Here is a 20,356-nt window from a genome sequence, read left to right on the forward strand (position 1 = left end):
ATCCATTCATTCATTCATTCATTCCATTCACCTCTAATTGGCCAACTTTTTAATTGTAACATATATTTTATTGGTTTTAAAATCTGATGATGAAAGATTTGAAAATTCAATCCAACCCTGCCTAAACAGGATGTGCTGCCACATTTATGTTTCATGTTTAGACTGGATTGATGCGGTTTCATAATCTGTGGCTAATTTGAATGATTAAATTTAACGTCCACCGCTGAGGATTCAGCATCACTGAAGCATTAAAGATGATGTCTCCCACTCTGAACAGTACCCACTGTGATGAATTTGGCCGCTACTTAACAGGTATGCCCACTGAGATCAAACATCTTCCATAAAGGAGATCAACTAAGAAAAGCAGCGTTGGGAGTCGACTATTCATGGTAATGCTGGTAGGCAGCACAAATACATTATGCAGTATAAATACTGTACATAAAGGGGCAAACAATACCGTTTGTATAAGAGTACGCCTATATGTAAATAAAATGAATTACAGTATTTGAACACAAATCCAATGAAACTGACTTCTTAAAATGAAATTGATATTTACGTCTTTCAAATACAAAAACGAAGAGAGGATTCTGTTTTGTTTTTTTTGTTTGTCTTTTTTTAGGTCGCGGTGAGTTATCTTTAAACGTGGGCATCTCCTCTCCACCGAAACGCCCGCAGACAGCAAGGAGGCGGTGCTGCGTGATGACGTCACACACCTACGTGCCGCCGCTCGAGCTCAGCTGTAAGGATCTGAATCCATCCGCCAGTCATCGGGTTGCGTCCATGTTCCGGGCCTCTGGCGGACGGACACCTTGCGACAAATACCTCCGAAGGATCCGGATGATCGCTGCCTGAAAGCCGGTCCTCTCTGCTCGGGTTCTTTTTTGCTGATTTTCTCTCGTCGTCCTCCCGGGGGATGGGGGAATGAGCAGCACCGACAGTCCTCCTCCTGCTCCTCCTTCAGTCGGCCTCCGTGTCCCCCGTCAGTCGTCGGAACCGTGGCCAGGATGCGGGCCCCGCTGCTCGGTCAGGCTGCGGTGTTCGCGGCCCTGTTGGCTCTGAGCACCTGTTTGACAGGTAAGGAGATGCTGCCGGTGTGAAGACCTTTCATCACCGAGCCCCTGATTTGTGCGGCAGACGCTCCTCAGGGTCCCACAGCAGGGGCCCCACTGGAGTGTTTAAAACTGTTCCAGGTTATTTGTGTTGGTGCAAAAACCTGATGTGAAGGAGGTCTGATCTGACTGTCAGTATGAAAAATAAAATGAATATAAAATAATGAAAGTACTAAAAAATGAAATGATATGAATATATAGTAATGAAAGTACTAAAAAATAAAATGAAATTGTTGTAGGAGCTTTTTTTGTGACTATTGTTTGTCGTCACAAGTAAAGTGAGGAGGGGGGTCTGTCTGCCAAATTGATTTTTTTGGAGCACAACTTATAAAACCTTTCACATTTTTCACAAATCTTTTTGCAAAAACAACAACAAAAAGGACAGAAGTTCTGTGTTTTTGTGATGTGGAGATTATTTTAAGAGATTCCTATTTTTTCATTTCCATAATTTGAAATTGGATAGGTTTCCAGAAAAGACTGAAAGCGATGTTTTAAGGCAGAGCGATGGGATCATTTTGTATGAATCACAGTTCCTACAACCTTTGGTGCAGTCTGAGCAAAGAAATTAACATCTGCCTACATCGGCAAATAAAAAGATGAAATAAAAATAAATCCAAGCTAATTAAAAAGTCCAAATATCACTGAACTCATGTTTTCCACCCCTAACTGAGTCATTGGCTGATACTTGACTATGCGAGGATGAGCTCCATTATATTCACATTTGGGCCTTTCTTTACTTGTTTTTTTTTTCAATTGTTTTAAAAGTTCTATTAAATAAGCAAACCTGATTATAAAAGATTACAGTTTAGCTGAGTAGGACCTGGAGTGGTTTTCACAACCACTGAGTCCTCAGAGGAATATTCAGTGTAATGGGAGAAGATAGAAATACTAAACGGAGCTTAAACCAGCTGTTGATCCGTACATGCCCCAAAGACATCCAGGGATGTCCTGGTGAGTTTTTTGAGAAGCTGCTCAGATGCTTTGTGCCACGTTGATGCACGATCGGCTCACAGCGATGCGTCCTGGCTCTTCACCGGCTGACGTGTGCGGTGTGATGGTTTGGAAGCCATTAAGCTGTGAGGTGGGAAATGGATGATTCAGTGGCAGAGAAGTGGATGGAACATGTTTTCAGGGTGTGTCAGAGGGAATGTTGGTGTCCTAGCTTGTTATCAGAGTGGACTGGTTGTCCTCAGAAACACATTCCTGCTGTCAGAACTGGAGGACTCTCATCACCGACCTGGAAGAGCAGGTTAACATCCAGTCACTGATACGTACGTTTATTCTGCAGATGTTATCAGTTTTATAGTTGTTGTTTCTTTTTAAACTATTCTTAATAAATGTCATCTTAGCCACTCTTGGTAATGATGCATTTGTTCCAGTAACTTCATGGTTGTAGGTGTCTGTGAATAGCTTGCAGGTTCTATTCATGATTTTGCATCAAATCACAGGAGGTACTAAAAATACTAAATGAATATATAGTAATGAAAGTACTAAAAAAAACCCACTAATTTGTTTTTAATCCATAATAATGTTCCCCAAGCAGTTTTTCCATTGTGACTTGAACATTTCTTGAAATAAAAGCACCGAATTTTGATTTATAATATCTGATAACGGGAGAATTCCAGAATTTATCCATGTCTTTAAATTTATTTGAATATTTTTGGTTGATCGTAAGAAACAACAAAGAACAAATGTAAAGTAGGCTAAATACTTGCCAAATATAAATTCTCTTACCTTACAGTGTCAAAGAAAACAAACAAACATGTGAAATGTCTTTTTGAGGTATCCTTCTGACAAACACCCAAAAGAAATATTCAACCAAAAACCAAGCACCGAAATCATCACCTCAATAGTAGAGGTAACCAAAATGGAATAAGTGAGGCCTAAGAATGCATTTTCATTAAATTACTTCATCTCAAACTATTAATTGATCATTAAATTCCCATTAAATCAAATGAGAAAGAATAATGTAATTGAATGTGAAAGGAGGCTAGATATTTCTAGACACAAACACTAGTGTTGTGGTGAGCCATTCCCCTGTGCAACAATTTTTATCACTAATGTGTTTTTAATAGTTTCATACCGCAATCGAGCTCCACGGCAACCCTCTCTGTGGCAACAGTTTTTTTCTGTTGCAAACGACATCAATACACTGGATGAATATGTTCTCAAGAAGTAGATCCAAAAATAACCTGCTCTGTGCTGTCTGATCAGGCTAAAGTCATCTATCAGCATGTGAAGGATTAAAGCCTGTGTGGAGTAACCGCATCAGCCATCAGAATGGTGTTCCTGATGAGACTTGATCATTGGCCAAAGGAAAAAGGCGTCCTGAAACCCCCCTCATTCGGTTAAGCGGGTCTGAGAGGTGGGTCGTCGGAGCCTCAGTCCTGGCTGCCGTCCCTGATGGGCTGAAGCTTCGGCGCTTCCAGTCGCCCACTTAATCACACATAATCTGATTAAGGCCTGTGTCGTGTGAAGGAGGCCACTGCTGCCGCAGGCGCTGGACGCTCTGTTCTGCTTCTCTGTTCAACAAGACCCGAATGACAGAAAACCAGAGTACTGTTGACGGGAAGAGAGAAGCAGGTGCTGTTTTATCACCGTCAACAAACGCTCCAAAGTGAATGGTTTTTCTCAGGGGATTGAAGATAATCTCAGCAACATTTATAACAAAAAAAAGTCTATTAATTTTTAGACTATTGAATTTAAAAATGTTGAAACAAAATGAACAAGGCAGTCAGAGACTGCAACATCCCGCGACTTACCCTGACCTACTTTCAGGGTAGGTCAGGGTCAGGTAAACATTGTCTTACACTAGCCTTCTCTCTCGTCTATCTTCCTGAGTGTACAAATGTTGAAAAATCACCTTGACCTAGTTTTCTTAAGGTCAAACCTTTTTACATCACCGCTGTGAAGCAGGATGTAAAAAGGTTTTTCTCTTCTTGCAGCCATCAGATGATGGTTTGTTCATTTATGAACAAACTGTGTTTTATGTCGGCCTTTAAAAGCAGAGTAAGAAGTCTAAACCCTTCCCAGTTAGTGACAGATGTTGTAGAGGTGTCTTCTTTACTAAAGATCTACTTGCCTCTTGGTTTGTAGTTTGGTATTTTCCCCTTTTTTAACCCCTTAAAAAGCCTCTGAGCATAATATATATAATCCGAGGTAAAGCCATTTGTTCATTATTCATCTTGAATCTGATTATGACTCACTAGTTGACGGCAGTGAACCCACCGGATGTCATCCTGACATTTCATTGCTGATGGTGTTGGTGATCCTCTCTCGACCCGGGAGCTCCCCATTAACCTGGCCTCATGCAGCTCTGGACAGGAACCCTTTATCTCTGACTGTTGGTGATGGGGCTGTTTTACTGGGGGGGTGATTGTTCATCCTCTAAGCTGGACTGAAGGTTATACCAATGCTGAATCACTGTCAGTATTGAAGGAGTGATTTCAGTTTTGTAGATCTGAAAAGCAGCTGGTAGCAGTCAGCAGCTCCAAGAACAACATTTAGAAAGAGAATCAAACAAAAATGTCTTCACATTAGGAAGTGAGTATCTAATTCCCTGCTGTCAGGGATTTGGTCTTTGAACACAGCATACGATGAATGTTATTGGAAGTAAACACTAAATAGCAATAAAAGTTAATCAGCGCAATATCACAACACATAAATACTTTGATACTTTTGTGTTTTCCACACCGCCATCACATCCACAGATCATTGAGCTGCTGCTATGAGTCTGTTGAGCTGTTCATAATTCATTCATATGTGAATGTCATATTATTCATTAAGGCAGTGTTTGTCAGTGTGTCCTCGAGTACTTTATGATGCATCATGCTGTCTCTTCCAAAACAAATAAATTGACTCATTTGCAGTTTAACAAATCAATCGTGACTCCGTGTGCTAAAACTCTTCATACAGTTGTCACAATGAAGAGTTGGAACACCCCCGAGTGTCGGCTTGTGAATGACTGAACCTTAAAAACACACACACTTTACCAATCAGGTAAACACTTGGACCAATCAGGTGTTTTGGGAACATTTCATACCTTTCCAAATATTTTGGTGCAGCTGATGAAGTTAGTTTGAAACTTACTGCTTCTATCAAATACAGAATGAGCCAAATATTTACCAAAAGCTCATGAAATGTATCACAGTATTTTTACTGGTAATAACTGATTATATGTCGGAATGTAATATTAAATGATCTTTATGTTTTATGTTTTATTCCAAACTGGAATGAACTGGAAACTGGAATGAATCCCCAGGGTTGATGAGGTGTTTATTCCTTCAATTGCGTTAAATTGAGTCTGTCAAGTGTTTTTTTGTTATAGGTTTTAACAGCAGAATCGTAGGTAGTGGCTGCTTTGAGGAATCTTCAGGATTCTAGAATAAATCTGTCATGTTTTGTCTTGATTTAAATATTTTACAGTGTCAATAATCAGCTGTTGCATCTCTGAACCCATCATCTCTGAGGAAGCATAATGATGAGGTCACTACACCAGGGTCTACCTCATGAACAGAAATGTGAACTGTTCATCTTACCTCCACTAAATGAGATCATGTGATGTTTTTAAGTCTCGCTTCCGATCAAATGTGTCAATATTCTGCTGGAATATTAAGATATTTTTAACCGCCGATCCTTTCTGCAGTCATCCGAACTGACTGGAATCTGATGAGTTCAGACAGGAAATACAACACGGGCCTTGAAACCTGTGAAGCTACCAAAACCTTAACTTCAACTCTCTGAGGACAACATTCAGTTGAACGTGGAGATGAAGTGAGAGAAGAGAGAAGAATGACCATATTTCCTCTTTTCTCATCCATCACAAGACACATGGTTGCTAGGAAACTGGAACTTTAGAGGAGACTGTATTTGACTCTGAGAAGGTCATTGGTGCTCAGAGAGTTCTGATGGAAGTCGAGCGTGCTCAGTGGAGTAAATGCTCTAACGCACTTTGCAACCTTTTTGATTGGCCTTAACCCTTACAGCCCTGATCTATTTTGGCTGTACCCATACCCATGCTTGGTATGTTTATCTTCAGCACAACTTCAGCTATGAATAGAAGAGTTTTTATTAACTATAAGTTATTATATTGACATATTGGGGCAAAATAGACACATAAAATGCACATAAAAACCAAAAACATGCTCATCGAATTGATTTTGAAGTCAAAAAAGTTTGCCATAGGCTTCTAATGTAATTATATACAGTTTGTGTCACTTGTGCCACTCTTCAAAGAAGTTTTGTAAAATAAGACTATGCGCACAATTTGCGCATAAAATGCGTAAATCATGCGCATGGTCGTTTGCATCACATGACAAGATGCACCATTCACCGTACATGTTTGCATCACGTGATGAACACGTACGAAGCACAAAGCATGTTTACGTCACGTGAATACATGCGTCACCGCTTGTACGACGGCGTCTACATGGACTGAAACACGGCGTCTGACGATAAGGAGCCGTTTGAAGCGCTTTTCTTAGATCAAATGTAAACGATTATATATCTGGTTTTCCGAGATCAATAAGCTGCAAATAAAAACCGGAAGACAATTTCATATCTATACTGTCACGTAAACATGCGCAGAACAATCCACATGACAGACTTTATTTGTTAAGAATGCCGGCGTGATCATAGGGCTGTAAGGGGTTTTAATAAAGTGTTTGCACGGGGGCTCTTCGCAACAGGTGTGGAGACAATGACAGATACTGTACAGCTTTCTTAGGGGTGATGTGATAAGTCACACAAAACAGTTAAAAAAAAAATCTTCAACAACCCTGAATGTATATAGCAATGCCAGGGCTTAAAGATGAATCACCATGGGAACAGACTGACTAAGGTAGAATTTGATTTTTTGGAAAATGTTATTTTCACCCGAGTCATTTTTGTGTTCTCTGGCAGTGGGGACTTTGGGCTCAGATTACAAACCTGCAGTGGAGGAATGTAAATTCTATCATTACTCACTGAGGCGTTTCAGACAGTTTGGGTGTTTCAGCTCCTCTGATTCTGGATGAACTCCGTGCAGCTGATTCATCTCAGGCGTACAAGCATCACTACACCACGGCGGAGAGAAACTGGGTAGCTTATTGTTCCCAGAGCGTTCTGCTCTCCGTCGTCTAGTTGTAAAGCTTTGCATAGATTATCCAGGGCTTCTTGTAGTCTCCAAGGGCAGGTCATTGTGTTTGTGAATGAGGTACACACTTTGATAGCTGCTTCAGCCGTGACATTATTAACGGAAGGATGATTACAAAAGCACAGGCGTCTGCGTAACAGTGGCAAAAGGGGCAAAAAGATTAGTGTGGAAATGTTTGATTAATTTTGCCAGAAAATATGTGGTGCCTTGAAAATGTGTGGAAACAACTGTAAATTTTGGAGATGGCTGCACAAGATTTTGCATAAATAGTATGCATTGAAGTTCAAGTCCTGCATAACTCCATGCAGCTTTGGACTCTATTTTCATTACATTTATTTCTGTCACATTTTCCTCAATCATTTTATTGTCTCTATCTGTTTTTTTCTTCTCTTTGCCACAAACTATCCATCCTTGATTTGTACAACTGTGTGGTGACTCACCCCCTTGATGATGTCACACCCCTTTCAGTTGCCATGGCAGTCGTCATAGCAACCAGTGCCTAGGTCCCTGCAGCGGAGACGAGCAATTCTGATGAAGAAGCTAAAGAGATTAATATCGATAGCTGCCTCTAATTATTTTCCCTGTGGCATTAGATCTTTTGGAGTCCAGCTGAATGGGTCTGGGCACGCCGGCGCTGGCCTCAGATGTCAATGTGGTAACGAAGAAATAAATGAATCCACTGTTGCACCAGAACAACAAGTGCGACAGATACTCCCTGCAAGGCAGCGTTTGCAGCCGTGCTTTAGTGTCACTGAGTTCTGTAGGGGGTGTGATGGGTGGAAAACACAGCAGTCCCCTTTTATTCACCTGTTAATACAGAGATAACAGAGGTGTTATGACTTCTAAAGTATTTTATATTGAATATCAGAGTTTTAATTTGATGCACATTATCAGCTACTTCCTCTTATTTCTGACTGAAGATAATATTATTTAGTGATGATGGCATAAATAAATAAATGCATATATAAATGACAAAGAAAATGTCCAGAAAAACAAGTTAAAATTGAAGATGATTTTTTTAAATACACTATTTTCAGTGACATGTTCACCCTATTTAAAACCCTTTTGAATTTTTGTTTCTAAGCAATAAATATCCTATTTCTTTGGTTATACATGGTTATACATATATATGTGGTGGTTATACAAAAAACCCGAGTTATCATGTCATTGGCGTAGAACATGAAGATGTTGGATCAGCTTTTTCTTTAGAATGTAAATCAATCAGTGACAACCAGGCACACTATGACCCGACTTCCCAAAAAGGAATTTAAAAACGTCACAACTTCAGTACTCATGATCAGACTTTTCTGCAGTTTCAGTCCATGTCACCAAAAGCCTTAAAAGATTCATCTTTATGTCGATGTAGAGTCTCTTTCTTCAGAGCTCAGTGATCCTTGAAGGCTGGTGGTCTTCTAAAGAAAGCACCAAATCATGACAACACAGGGACCCAACACTTTACAAGTTATAAAAATCAGTGCTATGATTGCTGCCTTACTACCCTGCAGGGGATTTTTGACTGGTGAGTTGGGAGCCTCAGTCTCATAAGTGGTAATAAGGACAAGTTAATGTTGTTAAATGTTAACATAATGATAAGTGGGTAAACTTATTAATGATCCGTGGTTTCTCCTCCTTTCTTCCTGCCATGTTTCAGAAAACATGATGAACATTTCCTGCATTTCTTCTCTACATTATTCATCTTTCATAAATAACATCTTTGTTATTTATGAAAACTTGTTAAGGGTTTCCTCTGGAGAGTATCTGGCATCGCTTTTTTTTTTTTTTTTTCCCATCCAGCCCTTAACTGTGGTGTTATCCCACCGTCCCGTCCCGTTGTCCCTCTCACCGCTCACACGTGTACCAGCTGGATTTAGAGGACAGTCAAACAGCGAGCGTTCACGTGGCTTTGGAGGGAGGCTTAAGGGAGGGGGGGCTTCATCAGACAGCATCAGAAAACAGGAGTAAAATCAGGTGCTGCTATCTTTCAGTTGTTAGCTGTCTGATAACAGGAGATAATGTTAGAAATGATTATTTTCAGTCACACAACTCACAAGATTGTTGCAGGGAAATGTAGTTTTTTTGTCAAAGCACACTTTTGACCTATTTACTTTTAGATAATCTGACCTTTTATGCTCTCGCGGGCCACATAAAATGATGTGGCGGGCCACATTTGGCCCCGGGCCTTGAGTTTGACACATGTGGTCTAGCTGTTTGCGCTAAGCAAAGCTTGAAGATTTATAATAGGCCTGCTTCATTTTCAATTTTTCAACCTAAGTCATATGAATTGTGAAATGTAGCCGCAAAAGGGCACAAGCCAGTGTCTTATTGTGTCGGTCTCAAGCCCGGATATATACAGAGGGTTGCATCAGGAAGGGCATCCGGCGTAAAACTTTTGCCAAATCAAAAATGCGAATCAAACCTGTGACTTCCATACCGGATCGGTCGAGGCCCGGGTTAACAACGACCGCCATTGGCGCTGTTGACCTACAGGGTGCCGGTGGAAATTGGATTACTGTTGGTCGAAGAAGGAGAGGAGGAAAGTGCGTTTGCACGAAGAGAGAGAAGAGGAGCGCCAAGAGTATAGGACTAAGAGTAGGGACGTTGAATGTTGGAACTATGACAGGAAAAGGTAGAGAGTTGGTTGACATGATGCAGAGAAGGAAGGTAGACATACTGTGTGTGCAGGAGACCAGGTGGAAAGGTAGCAAGGCTAGAAGTTTAGGAGCAGGGTTCAAGTTGTTCTATCATGGTGTAGATGGGAAGAGAAATGGAGTAGGAGTTATCTTGAAGGAGGAGTTTGTTAGGAATGTCCTGGAGGTAAAAAGAGTGTCAGATAGAGTGACGAGTCTGAAGCTAGAAATAGAAGGTGTGATGTTCAATGTTGTTAGTGGGTATTGGACTTTCATGAGTGCAGTGCATGCCTAGAAGTGAGAGAGTTGTCATTGGTGCAGGAAACAGAGGTGATGAGGAAGTGATGGGCAGGTTTGGTATCCAGGAGAGGAACGCAGAAGGACAGATGGTAGTTGACTTTGCAAAAAGGATGGACATGGCTGTAGTGAATACTTTCTTCCAGAAGAGGCAGGAACATAGGGTGACCTATAAGAGTGGTGGTAGGAGCACACAGGTAGACTACATCTTGTGTAGACGGTGGAACCTGAAGGAGATCAGTGACTGCAAAGTAGTGGTAGGTGAGAGTGTAGCCAAACAGCATAAGATGGTGGTGTGTAGGATGACTCTGGTGGTGAGGAAGATCAAGAGGACAAAGGCAGAGCAGAAGACGAAATGGTGGAAGCTGAAAAAGGAAGAGTGTTGCATGACTTTTAGGAAGGAGTTAAGACAGGCTCTGGGTGGTCAGGAGGTGCTTCCAGATGACTGGACAACTACAGCTAATGTGATCAGGGAGACAGGTAGGAGAGTACTTGGTGTGTCATCTGGAAGGAAAGTAGATAAGGAGACCTGGTGGTGGAATGAGGAGGTACAGGAGTGTATACAGAGAAAGAGGTTAGCTAAGAAGAAGTAGGACACTGAGAGGACTGAGGAGAGTAGACAGGAGTACAGGGAGATGCAGCGTAAGGTGAAGGTAGAGGTAGCAAAGGCCAAACAAGAAGCTTATGATGACTTGTATGCTAGGTTGGACAGTAAGGAGGGAGAGACCAATCTATACAGGTTGGCAAGACAGAGAGATAGAGATGGGAAGGACGTGCAGCAGGTTAGGGTGATTAAGGACAGGGATGGAAGCCTATTGACAGGTGCCAGTAGTGTGATGGGAAGATGGAAAGAGTACTTTGAAGAGTTGATGAACGTGGAAAATGAGAGAGAACAAAGACTAGAAGAGGTGACTGTTGTGGACCAGGAAGTAGCAAAGATTAGTCAGGATGAAGTGAGGAGGGCATTGAAGAGGATGAAGAGTGGAAAGGCAGTCGGTCCTGATGATATACCTGTAGAGGTTTGGAAGTGTCTAGGAGAGGTGGCAGTAGAGTTTCTGACTGGGTTGTTCAACAGGATCTTAGATAGTGAGAAGATGCCCGAGGAATGGAGGAGAAGTGTGCTGGTGCCCATTTTTAAGAACAAGGGAGATGTGCAGAGTTGTGGCAACTACAGAGGAATAAAGCTGATGAGCCATACAATGAAGTTATGGGAGAGAGTAGTGGAAGCTAGACTAAGGGCAGAAGTGAACATTTGTGGGCAGCAGTATGGTTTCATGACAAAAAAGAGTACTACAGATGCAGTATTTGCATAGAGGCCAGACTGAGATGGTTTGGACATGTCCAGAGGAGAGATGGTGAATATATTGGTAGAAGGATGCTGAGTTTTGAACTGCCAGGCAGGAGGCCTAGAGGAAGACCAAAGAGGAGGTTTATGGATGTAATGAGGGAAGACATGAAGGTAGTTGGTGTGAGAGAAGAGGATTCAAAGGACAGGGCTAGATGGAGGCAACTGATTCGCTGCGGCGACCCCTGAAGGGAAAAGCCGAAAGGAAAAGAAGAAGAAGAATTGTGAACAGAATATTTTCTGAAATTTCAAAGTAAAGCTGTGGAATGTTTAAATTGAAGATAAAATGTATGTCAAGAAAAAAAAATCACAGCGTTTCAGCAGGTCGACTCTCGTCTTTGTCCACAGGAACTCATCTGTGCCCTCGGAGTTTAGACTGCGCCCGAGCACGACGAAACTTCTGCCAGCCGGGAAGCTCACGCTGCGGGCCCTGTCTGCACCCACTGGTGGAGAACTCCCACGGCCACTGTGTGGTCAGAAGGCGACACCCTTCTCACTCTGCTCAGCCAGTTAAAGGTAAGAGATTTATTTGACAGGTTTCATCCATTCCATCTGCACAGACTGAAAAATAAAACTTCAAATAAAATTAATTTTCAATCTGTTACTGGTCACATTAGAAGTTTTTCTCTCCTTCTGGTTGTTGTTATGGTTTTACTCTGTCCTCCATAACCCCCCTGAGGCTTTTCATTCATGATTCTAATGAAGAACCACATCTTTCTATGACTTCATTCTTTTCATACACACACTGAGAAAACACTGCAGTGAAGACACACACACACACTCACACACACACAAAACTGCAAAAACTGAAATCTGAGTAAATACCTCAAATCAAAGCCCTTTTTTGTTCCTGATATTCTTCTCCAGCTTTATGTAACAACATTTTACTTGTGTCTAGCCATTGTTCCTCTTTTAGGGAAAAGAACTATAATACTTTATTATTATTCCTGTTTCTGACTGAATGTTGAAACTATTGTTACCACAACAGCAGAAGCAACAAGCAGTGACAACAAGGGGGCGGCAGTGGCTCAGTGGTAGATTGGGTCGTCCAATGATCACAAGATCATCAGATTATATCTATTAAATTTTTTTCTAATAAAATTTTATATTAAAAATTTTAATTTAAAAAATTATTTAATTTTTTTCCTTCAGATATAACAATAGCCTGTTTCAAATGGTCCTAAACTAATATTGCAAACATATTTTAGGACTATATAAAACAGGTCAATGAGTATAGATTAACCAAAGCACAATACTATCCAATGTCATCAGTCAGTCAGTCATTTTCCAACCCGCTTAATCCGCTAACGCAGGTCGCGGGGTAGCCAGTGCCTATCCTGGCAGTCTCAGGGCGTGAGGCGGGGGACACTCCGGGCACGACGCCAGTGCACCGCGGAGCCACATAGAAACAAACAAAGCATTCACTCACACACACACTCCTATGGTCAATTTGGGACCGGCCAATCAACCTGAGGCGCATGCTTTTTGGAGGTGGGAGGAAGCCGGAGAACCCGGAGAGAACCCACGCAGACACGGGGAGAGCATGCGAACTCCGCACAGAGCGGGACTCGAACCCGGGTCCGCCGTGTTGTGAGGCAGCAGCGCTAACCACTGCGCCACCGTGCCGCCCACTATCCAATGTATAACTTAATATTACACACGTGCAAAATCTAATTTCAATTAATAACAATAACAATATTAATGTCCTTTGAGGAAAATGTAACCAATTCAACCCGATTCCCTTGGAGTAGCGAGGCATGGGAATGTGTATTGAATGTTGTAGCCTGAATATAAATACCTTTTATTTTAATTCTATAAAAAAACACATTCAGTACAGATGAGTGAGCTCGAGCGCTGTATTGATAAATCCAGTGACAGATTTTGATGCTGTGCCTTTCCAGGTAAAGAGATCACCTCTCCTGAGCTGGATCAGGAGATCGACTTTCTCTCTGCTATCATCAGTGAACAGAGAACTGAAACTAGATTTCCAGGTACCACACATGCCACAACTTTGTGTCTTTTAACCGTATCCCTGCTTACAATAATGACTTTGACTTTTTATGTTAGCTCCACCCCTCCAGGATGTCTCAAAACTTGCATCCAAGCAGCTCCCGGTGTCCATCCTATCCCATCTAGCGTCATCCACCACTGAGCAGCCGCTGAGCCAGAGAGTCTTTACCAGCGTGACTCAACTCACCTCCACCACCACCAATCACACGCCAGCTCTGTTCAGAGATCCCATCATCCTCCCGTATCCCTCGAATGACCGCGTCTTCATCAGTAAGTCTCTCCGTCCCTTTCAGCTTCCTTCTGCCACATGAGGTTAAAAAGTTGCTCTACGTCTGAATCATATGAATATATAACTAATATTACATATACAGAATAATTATTTAACATTTTTAATAAATTTATTGTTGTCCCAGCAAGCATCTGAATGATAGCAATGTCAAGCAAATTCCTATGACTGTCATTTTACCATAAGGTACATTATTTAACATTACATGAAACAGTAGTAAACAGGTACTACTTAATAGTACATGGTAATAAAAAGTTACCTCATGAAATACTGCAAATTTGATGGTTTTCATGTTACCTACGGTATTGATTTTTACCTTGATAGAAATTTCTTGTGTTATATTAATGAGAATTCACTTCTGTAGTTAATATTTAATTGCATTTAATGAAAGTATTAAAAGAGGTACTCATTTTCATCATCTGTAAATATAAATTCTTATATGAATTAACTAACAATGACCCATTAATGATAGTATTTAGTAGTCATTTACCAGTTTACATTCATTCATTCTTTCAGCACAGGCAGTTGGTATTGCAACACACACACACGCACACACACACACACACACACACACACACACACACACACACACACACACACACACACACACACATATATACATATATATATGAGTGTGTGTGTGACCCGACCTAGTGGAATGAGCCACTGCCGCCCCGTCGTTCTTCTGGCTGCCCAATTTTCCGGCCAGTTTGTTAAAAGGGATGTTTTGTCTCAAGACATTTTAGAAGTTCATGGTCTGACATCTCGGGACTCACCACAGATTTTTTTCTGAGTCGGTACAGAACACAGCTCATCTGTTGCTGTCAATTCGTTCAGCTTTACTCCATTACTGTCATCAACGCTGTTTTCACTGCGGACACAGTCAGTCTCTTACAGCTCTGAGCTCGGCTTCATCCGCATTTCCAACGCCGTCCGTCAGGCATCATGTCTTCTATTAATAGTCATGGACGTATACAGAATTTTCTCCCTCTAAAGGTCTGCATGTATTTCTTTTCAGTCATGAGCAGCGTCTTCATCGTAGTGGCGTCTATGGCTCTGGTTGTAGCAGGAGTGTGTTGGGTCAGGTAAGGTTTTTACTCTGTCTAAACAACTCATTATTGATCCAAACTGCTCGTAATTTAACAATCAGGGCTGATGGAATAAATATTGTAAGTATTGATTAAGGCACTGCTAATGCACTTGATTATAAAATGTAATTTGTGCACAAAATGTGAGAATACTTGCTTTCATTAACTGGCTGCTTGTTTCATTTGATCACCTGCCTTAAAGTGAAAGATGTTTATTATCACAGAAAAAAATGAATAGATTTAAATAAATTTTAATGAGATGGCATGGTATTTTCTTCTAAAAGATAATTTATATCCCAACATAAACTAAATTTGACTTCAGTCACGACAATCATTTCTTTAATATTAACTATCAAACTTTTGCTATGGTGTATATAGCATTTTTATTCATCATTTTAACTAATTTAATATTGCATGTGCATCTTAACGTGAAACTTGTGAGATAGATTTTGCACAAAGCTACAGACCGTGGACATATCCTCTGTTTCCCAAAATTCATCTCCGTGGAATCTCTTTGCTATTGAAATATATAAAACCTGTTTTTAGAGGTTTCACCCTCAGCAGCGCTGCATTTCAGTTCGTGTTTTTTACAGATTGCAGAAAGGCGTTCGTCTCACTCAGAAGGTGGACTACCCCGCATACGGACTGATGAGAGCTCAAACCTTTGACAGTTTGGTGAGTAGAACATCGTTTTCCTTGGTGATTCCAAATGAATCTTTACCATCCCTTCAGCCATTTTTCTTGAGTTCCACCTTAGTGCAGTGGGATTGAAGCTTTCAGCGTGTGATGCTGGCGCTGTAGAGATGCATTGACCAAGTTCCTTTTTTTTTTCCAACTGGTCTTGGCTTGTCATCATAAAATATGAGTCGTGCATATGTTGGTTTGACAGTGTGTGGGGCTTAGATTGTTCCAAACACACTTGGACTCATGGTCGGGTAAATGTAGATTGACTAAACATACCTGTGTTGCGTTTTATGAAGATGGGCAAAAATTGACATAAAATGACTCCATCAGATCAGATGGTACACAAAATGTGCATTATTTAGCATTATTTAGCATTATTTAGCATCGGCATGCTTATCCAGACATCTACTGCTCCGTACAACAAAGCATTAACTCTCATTAGTCGTATCTGTCTATCGCCCAGAGACACAAACATCACTGTCCTACTAACATGCAGCACTGACAGATGCTGCCGAGTGAATGACGACTGTTGTGGATGCAAACTAACAATGTTGTGTGTTTTCCATCTGACCCTTGTGTTCCTCCAGCCTGGGGACAAGAAGCTGGCCCACAACGCCCAAATGTACCACTACCAGCACCAGAAGCAGCAGATGCTCTCCCTGGAGAAGTGAGTCACCGTCTGGCCATCACACACTCACCGTAGTCTCATCTCCCCCTGCGCTCTCTAACCCTAACCCTAACTCTAACCCTAAGCTTAGCCCTAATGTGAACCCTAATCTCTATCCTAACACTCATGCAGAAACAGGGATGAACCCAAAGTTCCTGACTCAGGAGCATCAACAGACGAAGAGAACGACGATGGCGATTTCACCGTGTATGAGTGTCCTGGGTTGGCCCCTGTGAGTCAGTTTGTCTGGTTTGGGCATGCAGAGTTTTACATGTGGTGTCAGAACACATACTGTACATGTCACTATACCATGCTATGCTATGTTATATATGCTATACTATAGCGGTATGCACAACACAGAATGTTACCCGCACATAAATAGCTAAGTGAATGAAGACTAAAGGTTACACTGCTGTGTATCTGCTGGGGTTCAAACACAACAGGAACAACAGCCACAAATCTCTGAATCTCCTGGTAATTATCTGGAGTGCTCAGGCCTGCCAGCTGGGCTTTAACTCACTCAGGATCTCCTCTAAAGCGAGGGTGAAGCATTTCATGCTTTGCTGAATCCTCATTTCGGCTACATATTGGAAGTAGCTGCAGTTTTCTACTCCTATTTTTAGCTATAAAAAGATTACCCTCACATCCATAAAAATATTTATTTGGAGCTGCAACAAATTGCATTTTGTCCTACTCACCACCCCCTGATCAGGCCTTTAAAAAAAAAAAAAAAGTCAAAATCATCCTTGCTGAGAGAAAAAAATATTTCCAATCCAATGTTCAAGTTCAAGTAATTTGATGTTTTATGACTTCTGTGTTCTTGTCTGTCATTCCTTAGACGGGGGAAATGGAGGTGAAGAACCCCCTGTTTGACGACTCCACCCTTTACTTTCAGAGGTTCCACAAGTAAACCTGGACACTGAGACTTTTTTGACGCTCTGAATGCAACACCTCTGCGTACAAGCTGTTGAATTTACATGCACACACTCATTAAATATATGTGTGTGTGTGTGTGTGTGTGTGTGTTAGTTTGACCCCTTTTAACGGACAGGATGGAGAGTATGGAAGCATGAGGAGAGATCCCTTCTACGGACATTCGAAGGGCTTCACAGGCGATTAAACAGGAAGTGAATCTGGGACCACGTTCTCCCGTTCTGTAGCCACACTGTTCTTTTTCTGCCATAAATCTTTCTTCCCCATTTTTTGTTTCCAACATTACAACCAACCAAGAAGCACCCAAGATGACTTCTGTCAGGTAGCAGATGTGTATATTGAATATAATAGCCTGCACTGTTGCAGCAGTCTACTAGTACAAGGATTTCTTAGTATTTGTTCCAGGTCATTGATATATATTTGTAATTATCCCTGGTATTAGTCACTAAATACTCCATATGTCACTGCAGATTCAAGTAATTCGGTTTAAGTACAGTATTTTCCGCACTATAAGGCGCACCTAAAAGCCTTTAATTTTCTCAAAAACGAACAGCGCGTCTTATAATCCAGAGCACCTTATACATGAAAAATCTTTTCAAATAGGCCATTCAGTGGAGCTGCGCCTTATAGTCCAGTGCGCCTTATAGTGCAGAAAATACTGTCCTTTTTAAAAAGAGATGTGATTTTTATTACTTCCTGACCTCCATGCAGCACCGTGACCTTTATTAGTCTGTTACGTAGCCATCGTGTTCTCACTCTAGTTCCTCTATGCATGAATTGATGATGCTGTGTTATGAAGTCGATATGCATTTAAAGATCTTATACAAGTTTCTTGTGCAAACTTGGTACAGACAAAAAAAAAAAAGAATGATTTCAAAGGAATTTGAAACTTGACCTAGAACTCTGAACCAGAGCGAGTCCATCGTGTACATATGGAATCTGACTAACATGGCTTGTCCCCATGGTTTTGTGATCTGTATATAGCTGCTAACATGTGCAGGAAATATTTTACCTCCCAATCAATGTATGTTTAACACGTTCTGTTCCTGAGTGCTGTGACAGATACCCAGCTGTTTGTTTATTTATTTATTGTTGACGACAGTATTTGTAAGGATCCTACAGGAGTGGAAAAGACAGATGACTCTGAACAACAAATTTATTTGAGCCATTACATGTTATTGTATGTAAAAGTTTTCATTGTGTTGCATGTAGAGGAGAAAGCAGAAACAACACATTATGTCAACATTACTTTTTTTTTTAAAATAATTTTTATTTAGAAATATTTATTAGAAACAAATGAAAGCTGTTTTATTTGAGCAGCTTTCACTTGTTACAATTCTGCCGTGTTAAGCAGGAGAACTCCTTATTTATGTCTAATATTGATTGTATGATACTGACCTCAAGTCAATTAGACCAAAAATCTTATCCAGATAAATATTATTATGTCACGATGTACTATGACAAATCCTAAATACATGGAGAAATTCTCCTATAAATGTGGGGCATGATCATTATAGTAGAAAAAACACACCACAGATTGAAATGTTCTGATTGGTGCATTTCATCCAATTGGATGTTCAAGTCCTGAGATTTTACAACACATTTTTGACACTTATCACTGAAAAAGATACTGTAGTTCTACTTGGTGTTAATTTAGAAGTTGCACAATTAAAATATTTATTTTCATATAATGAAATTTATATTATGTTTTAAATTTATTTTGGGACTTGCAGGAATATGCAGTAACGTTATGTCTCTGACCATACAAATGAATTTCAGATGCGGCGGTCAGAGGTCACACACAAATGGAAAACATTTCACTTTAATTCAGTAGTTTTATCCAATCATTGACACTGTTTTGACACAAGGAATGCACAGATCTAACGTTCTGTGGCCTGCTGTAGCTGAACAGGTCTGATGGTAGAAACACTTGACAATGATACCTACGTACCTGTACACATATTATCCTGTGAAGCTGGCCATACACTGCCTTTCGAGCCTTTTGTGTTTTTTTGTTGTTGTTGTTGTTCTTCTTCTTCTTCAGAGCACAGGATGGAAAAGACAGACAGTGAACTTTCACTACCAACTCAGTTCTTTTTTTGGTTCAGAGATTTCAATCTACTCCTTAAGATGATCAATTCACGCAGCGTGAGAACATAACCCGTGAACTTTGGCTCATCATCACAAAGGATTTCATTTTCTTGTATGAATTAGAATTCAGCTGTCTCTCTTCGCGCAGTGTGTGCCCCGCTTCATGGATGTTATGAGCTAAAAAAAACTATTGGTTTGGATGTGTACAACTCCCTTTCTGTAATTTGTATAAATTCCGTTACACACCGGTCTTAACTGTACAGCTCCAGTGTCGGGTGTTTGGCAGGGAAACAGTGCAGGAAATGTGGACGTACCTGTGGCCTCTCGCTGTTGTCTCTCAGGAAAGCCGCGTCTGTGGCTCCTCTTTATCAGCCTGCTCCCACTGACTCGGCCTCTCAGCTCTCCCACAGTGGACAAGCATGTTATCCTGTACTTGACCTGCACACATACGCATACATGAAATGTAAAAAAAAACCCAAAACAAAACATGCATACAGCAGATACCAGTGGACTGTTACCACTGGGGATCTTTTAACTGTGTTGTAAAGAGTATAATGTGAGCTTGCCGAACAAAGGAAGTATGACAAGATAAAGATATAATGCTGACCTTTTTAAAAAAAATAAAAAAAGTTACGCGGCTCAACTTTCCTTTCAGAAAGCTGATCAGAAACTGAGCTGTTTGCTGTGTTTCCTCTCCGATGGTGAGTGGACGTGATGAAGGACCTGTACCGACTACCTTGGCTAGATATCTTTGATACAGACTGTTTTCAGACGACATATAACAAATTCTATACACTAAAAAGAACTTCTTTACCACCATGTTTAGCATGCATGTGGATATGCCACAGCTAAAATCGAATAAATATTTCTATAACCTGAAACTGTTTGGTGTGAAGTCATTTTTATTTTCCATAAAATACTGCCTTATTATGGATTTATTCACCTGAAGTATTTTAGCTCCAGCATACATGACACTGACTGTGGTGGAAAATAGTTCTAATATCATTATTTTAGTGTTGGAAACAGAATTAACTAGAAGTAATTTCAGCATTTTTAAATTAGTTGCTATATATTCCATTTATTGAA

At 40.7% G+C, this 20,356-nt stretch overlaps 1 protein-coding gene across 3 annotated transcripts; it reads left to right on the plus strand.

Annotated features, from left to right (window-relative positions):
• Positions 1-727: 727 nt before the first annotated feature.
• On the plus strand, positions 728-18,435 carry npdc1b (neural proliferation, differentiation and control, 1b). Of its 3 annotated transcripts, XM_068311871.1 has the most exons (9): positions 728-1,074; positions 11,860-12,027; positions 13,413-13,502; positions 13,579-13,791; positions 14,826-14,892; positions 15,489-15,570; positions 16,167-16,246; positions 16,379-16,478; positions 17,085-18,435. In XM_068311871.1, exons 1-9 carry the CDS (start codon positions 1,005-1,007, stop codon positions 17,154-17,156), a joined length of 942 nt encoding a protein of 313 aa, XP_068167972.1. In that variant the 5' UTR covers positions 728-1,004; the 3' UTR covers positions 17,157-18,435. The 3 variants fall into 3 exon arrangements, with proteins under 3 accessions (XP_068167972.1, XP_068167973.1, XP_068167971.1); XM_068311872.1 differs by lacking the exon at positions 17,085-18,435 and having other exon boundaries at positions 13,648-13,791; positions 16,379-17,062; XM_068311870.1 differs by lacking the exon at positions 17,085-18,435 and having other exon boundaries at positions 16,379-17,061.
• The last annotated feature ends 1,921 nt before the right edge of the window (positions 18,436-20,356 follow it).

Source organism: Antennarius striatus, chromosome 3 (genome assembly GCF_040054535.1).
Source record: "Antennarius striatus isolate MH-2024 chromosome 3, ASM4005453v1, whole genome shotgun sequence".
Taxonomy (NCBI): Eukaryota; Metazoa; Chordata; class Actinopteri; order Lophiiformes; family Antennariidae; genus Antennarius; species Antennarius striatus.

Coding starts and splice junctions, on each gene's coding strand:
- npdc1b (XM_068311870.1), top strand. CDS start 1,005: ATGCGGGCCCCGCTGCTCGGTCAGGCTGCGGTGTTCGCGGCCCTGTTG. Junction 13,503..13,578: donor AACTGAAACTAGATTTCCAG/GTACCACACATG, acceptor TTTTTATGTTAG/CTCCACCCCTCCAGGATGTC. Junction 14,893..15,488: donor GCAGGAGTGTGTTGGGTCAG/GTAAGGTTTTTA, acceptor TGTTTTTTACAG/ATTGCAGAAAGGCGTTCGTC.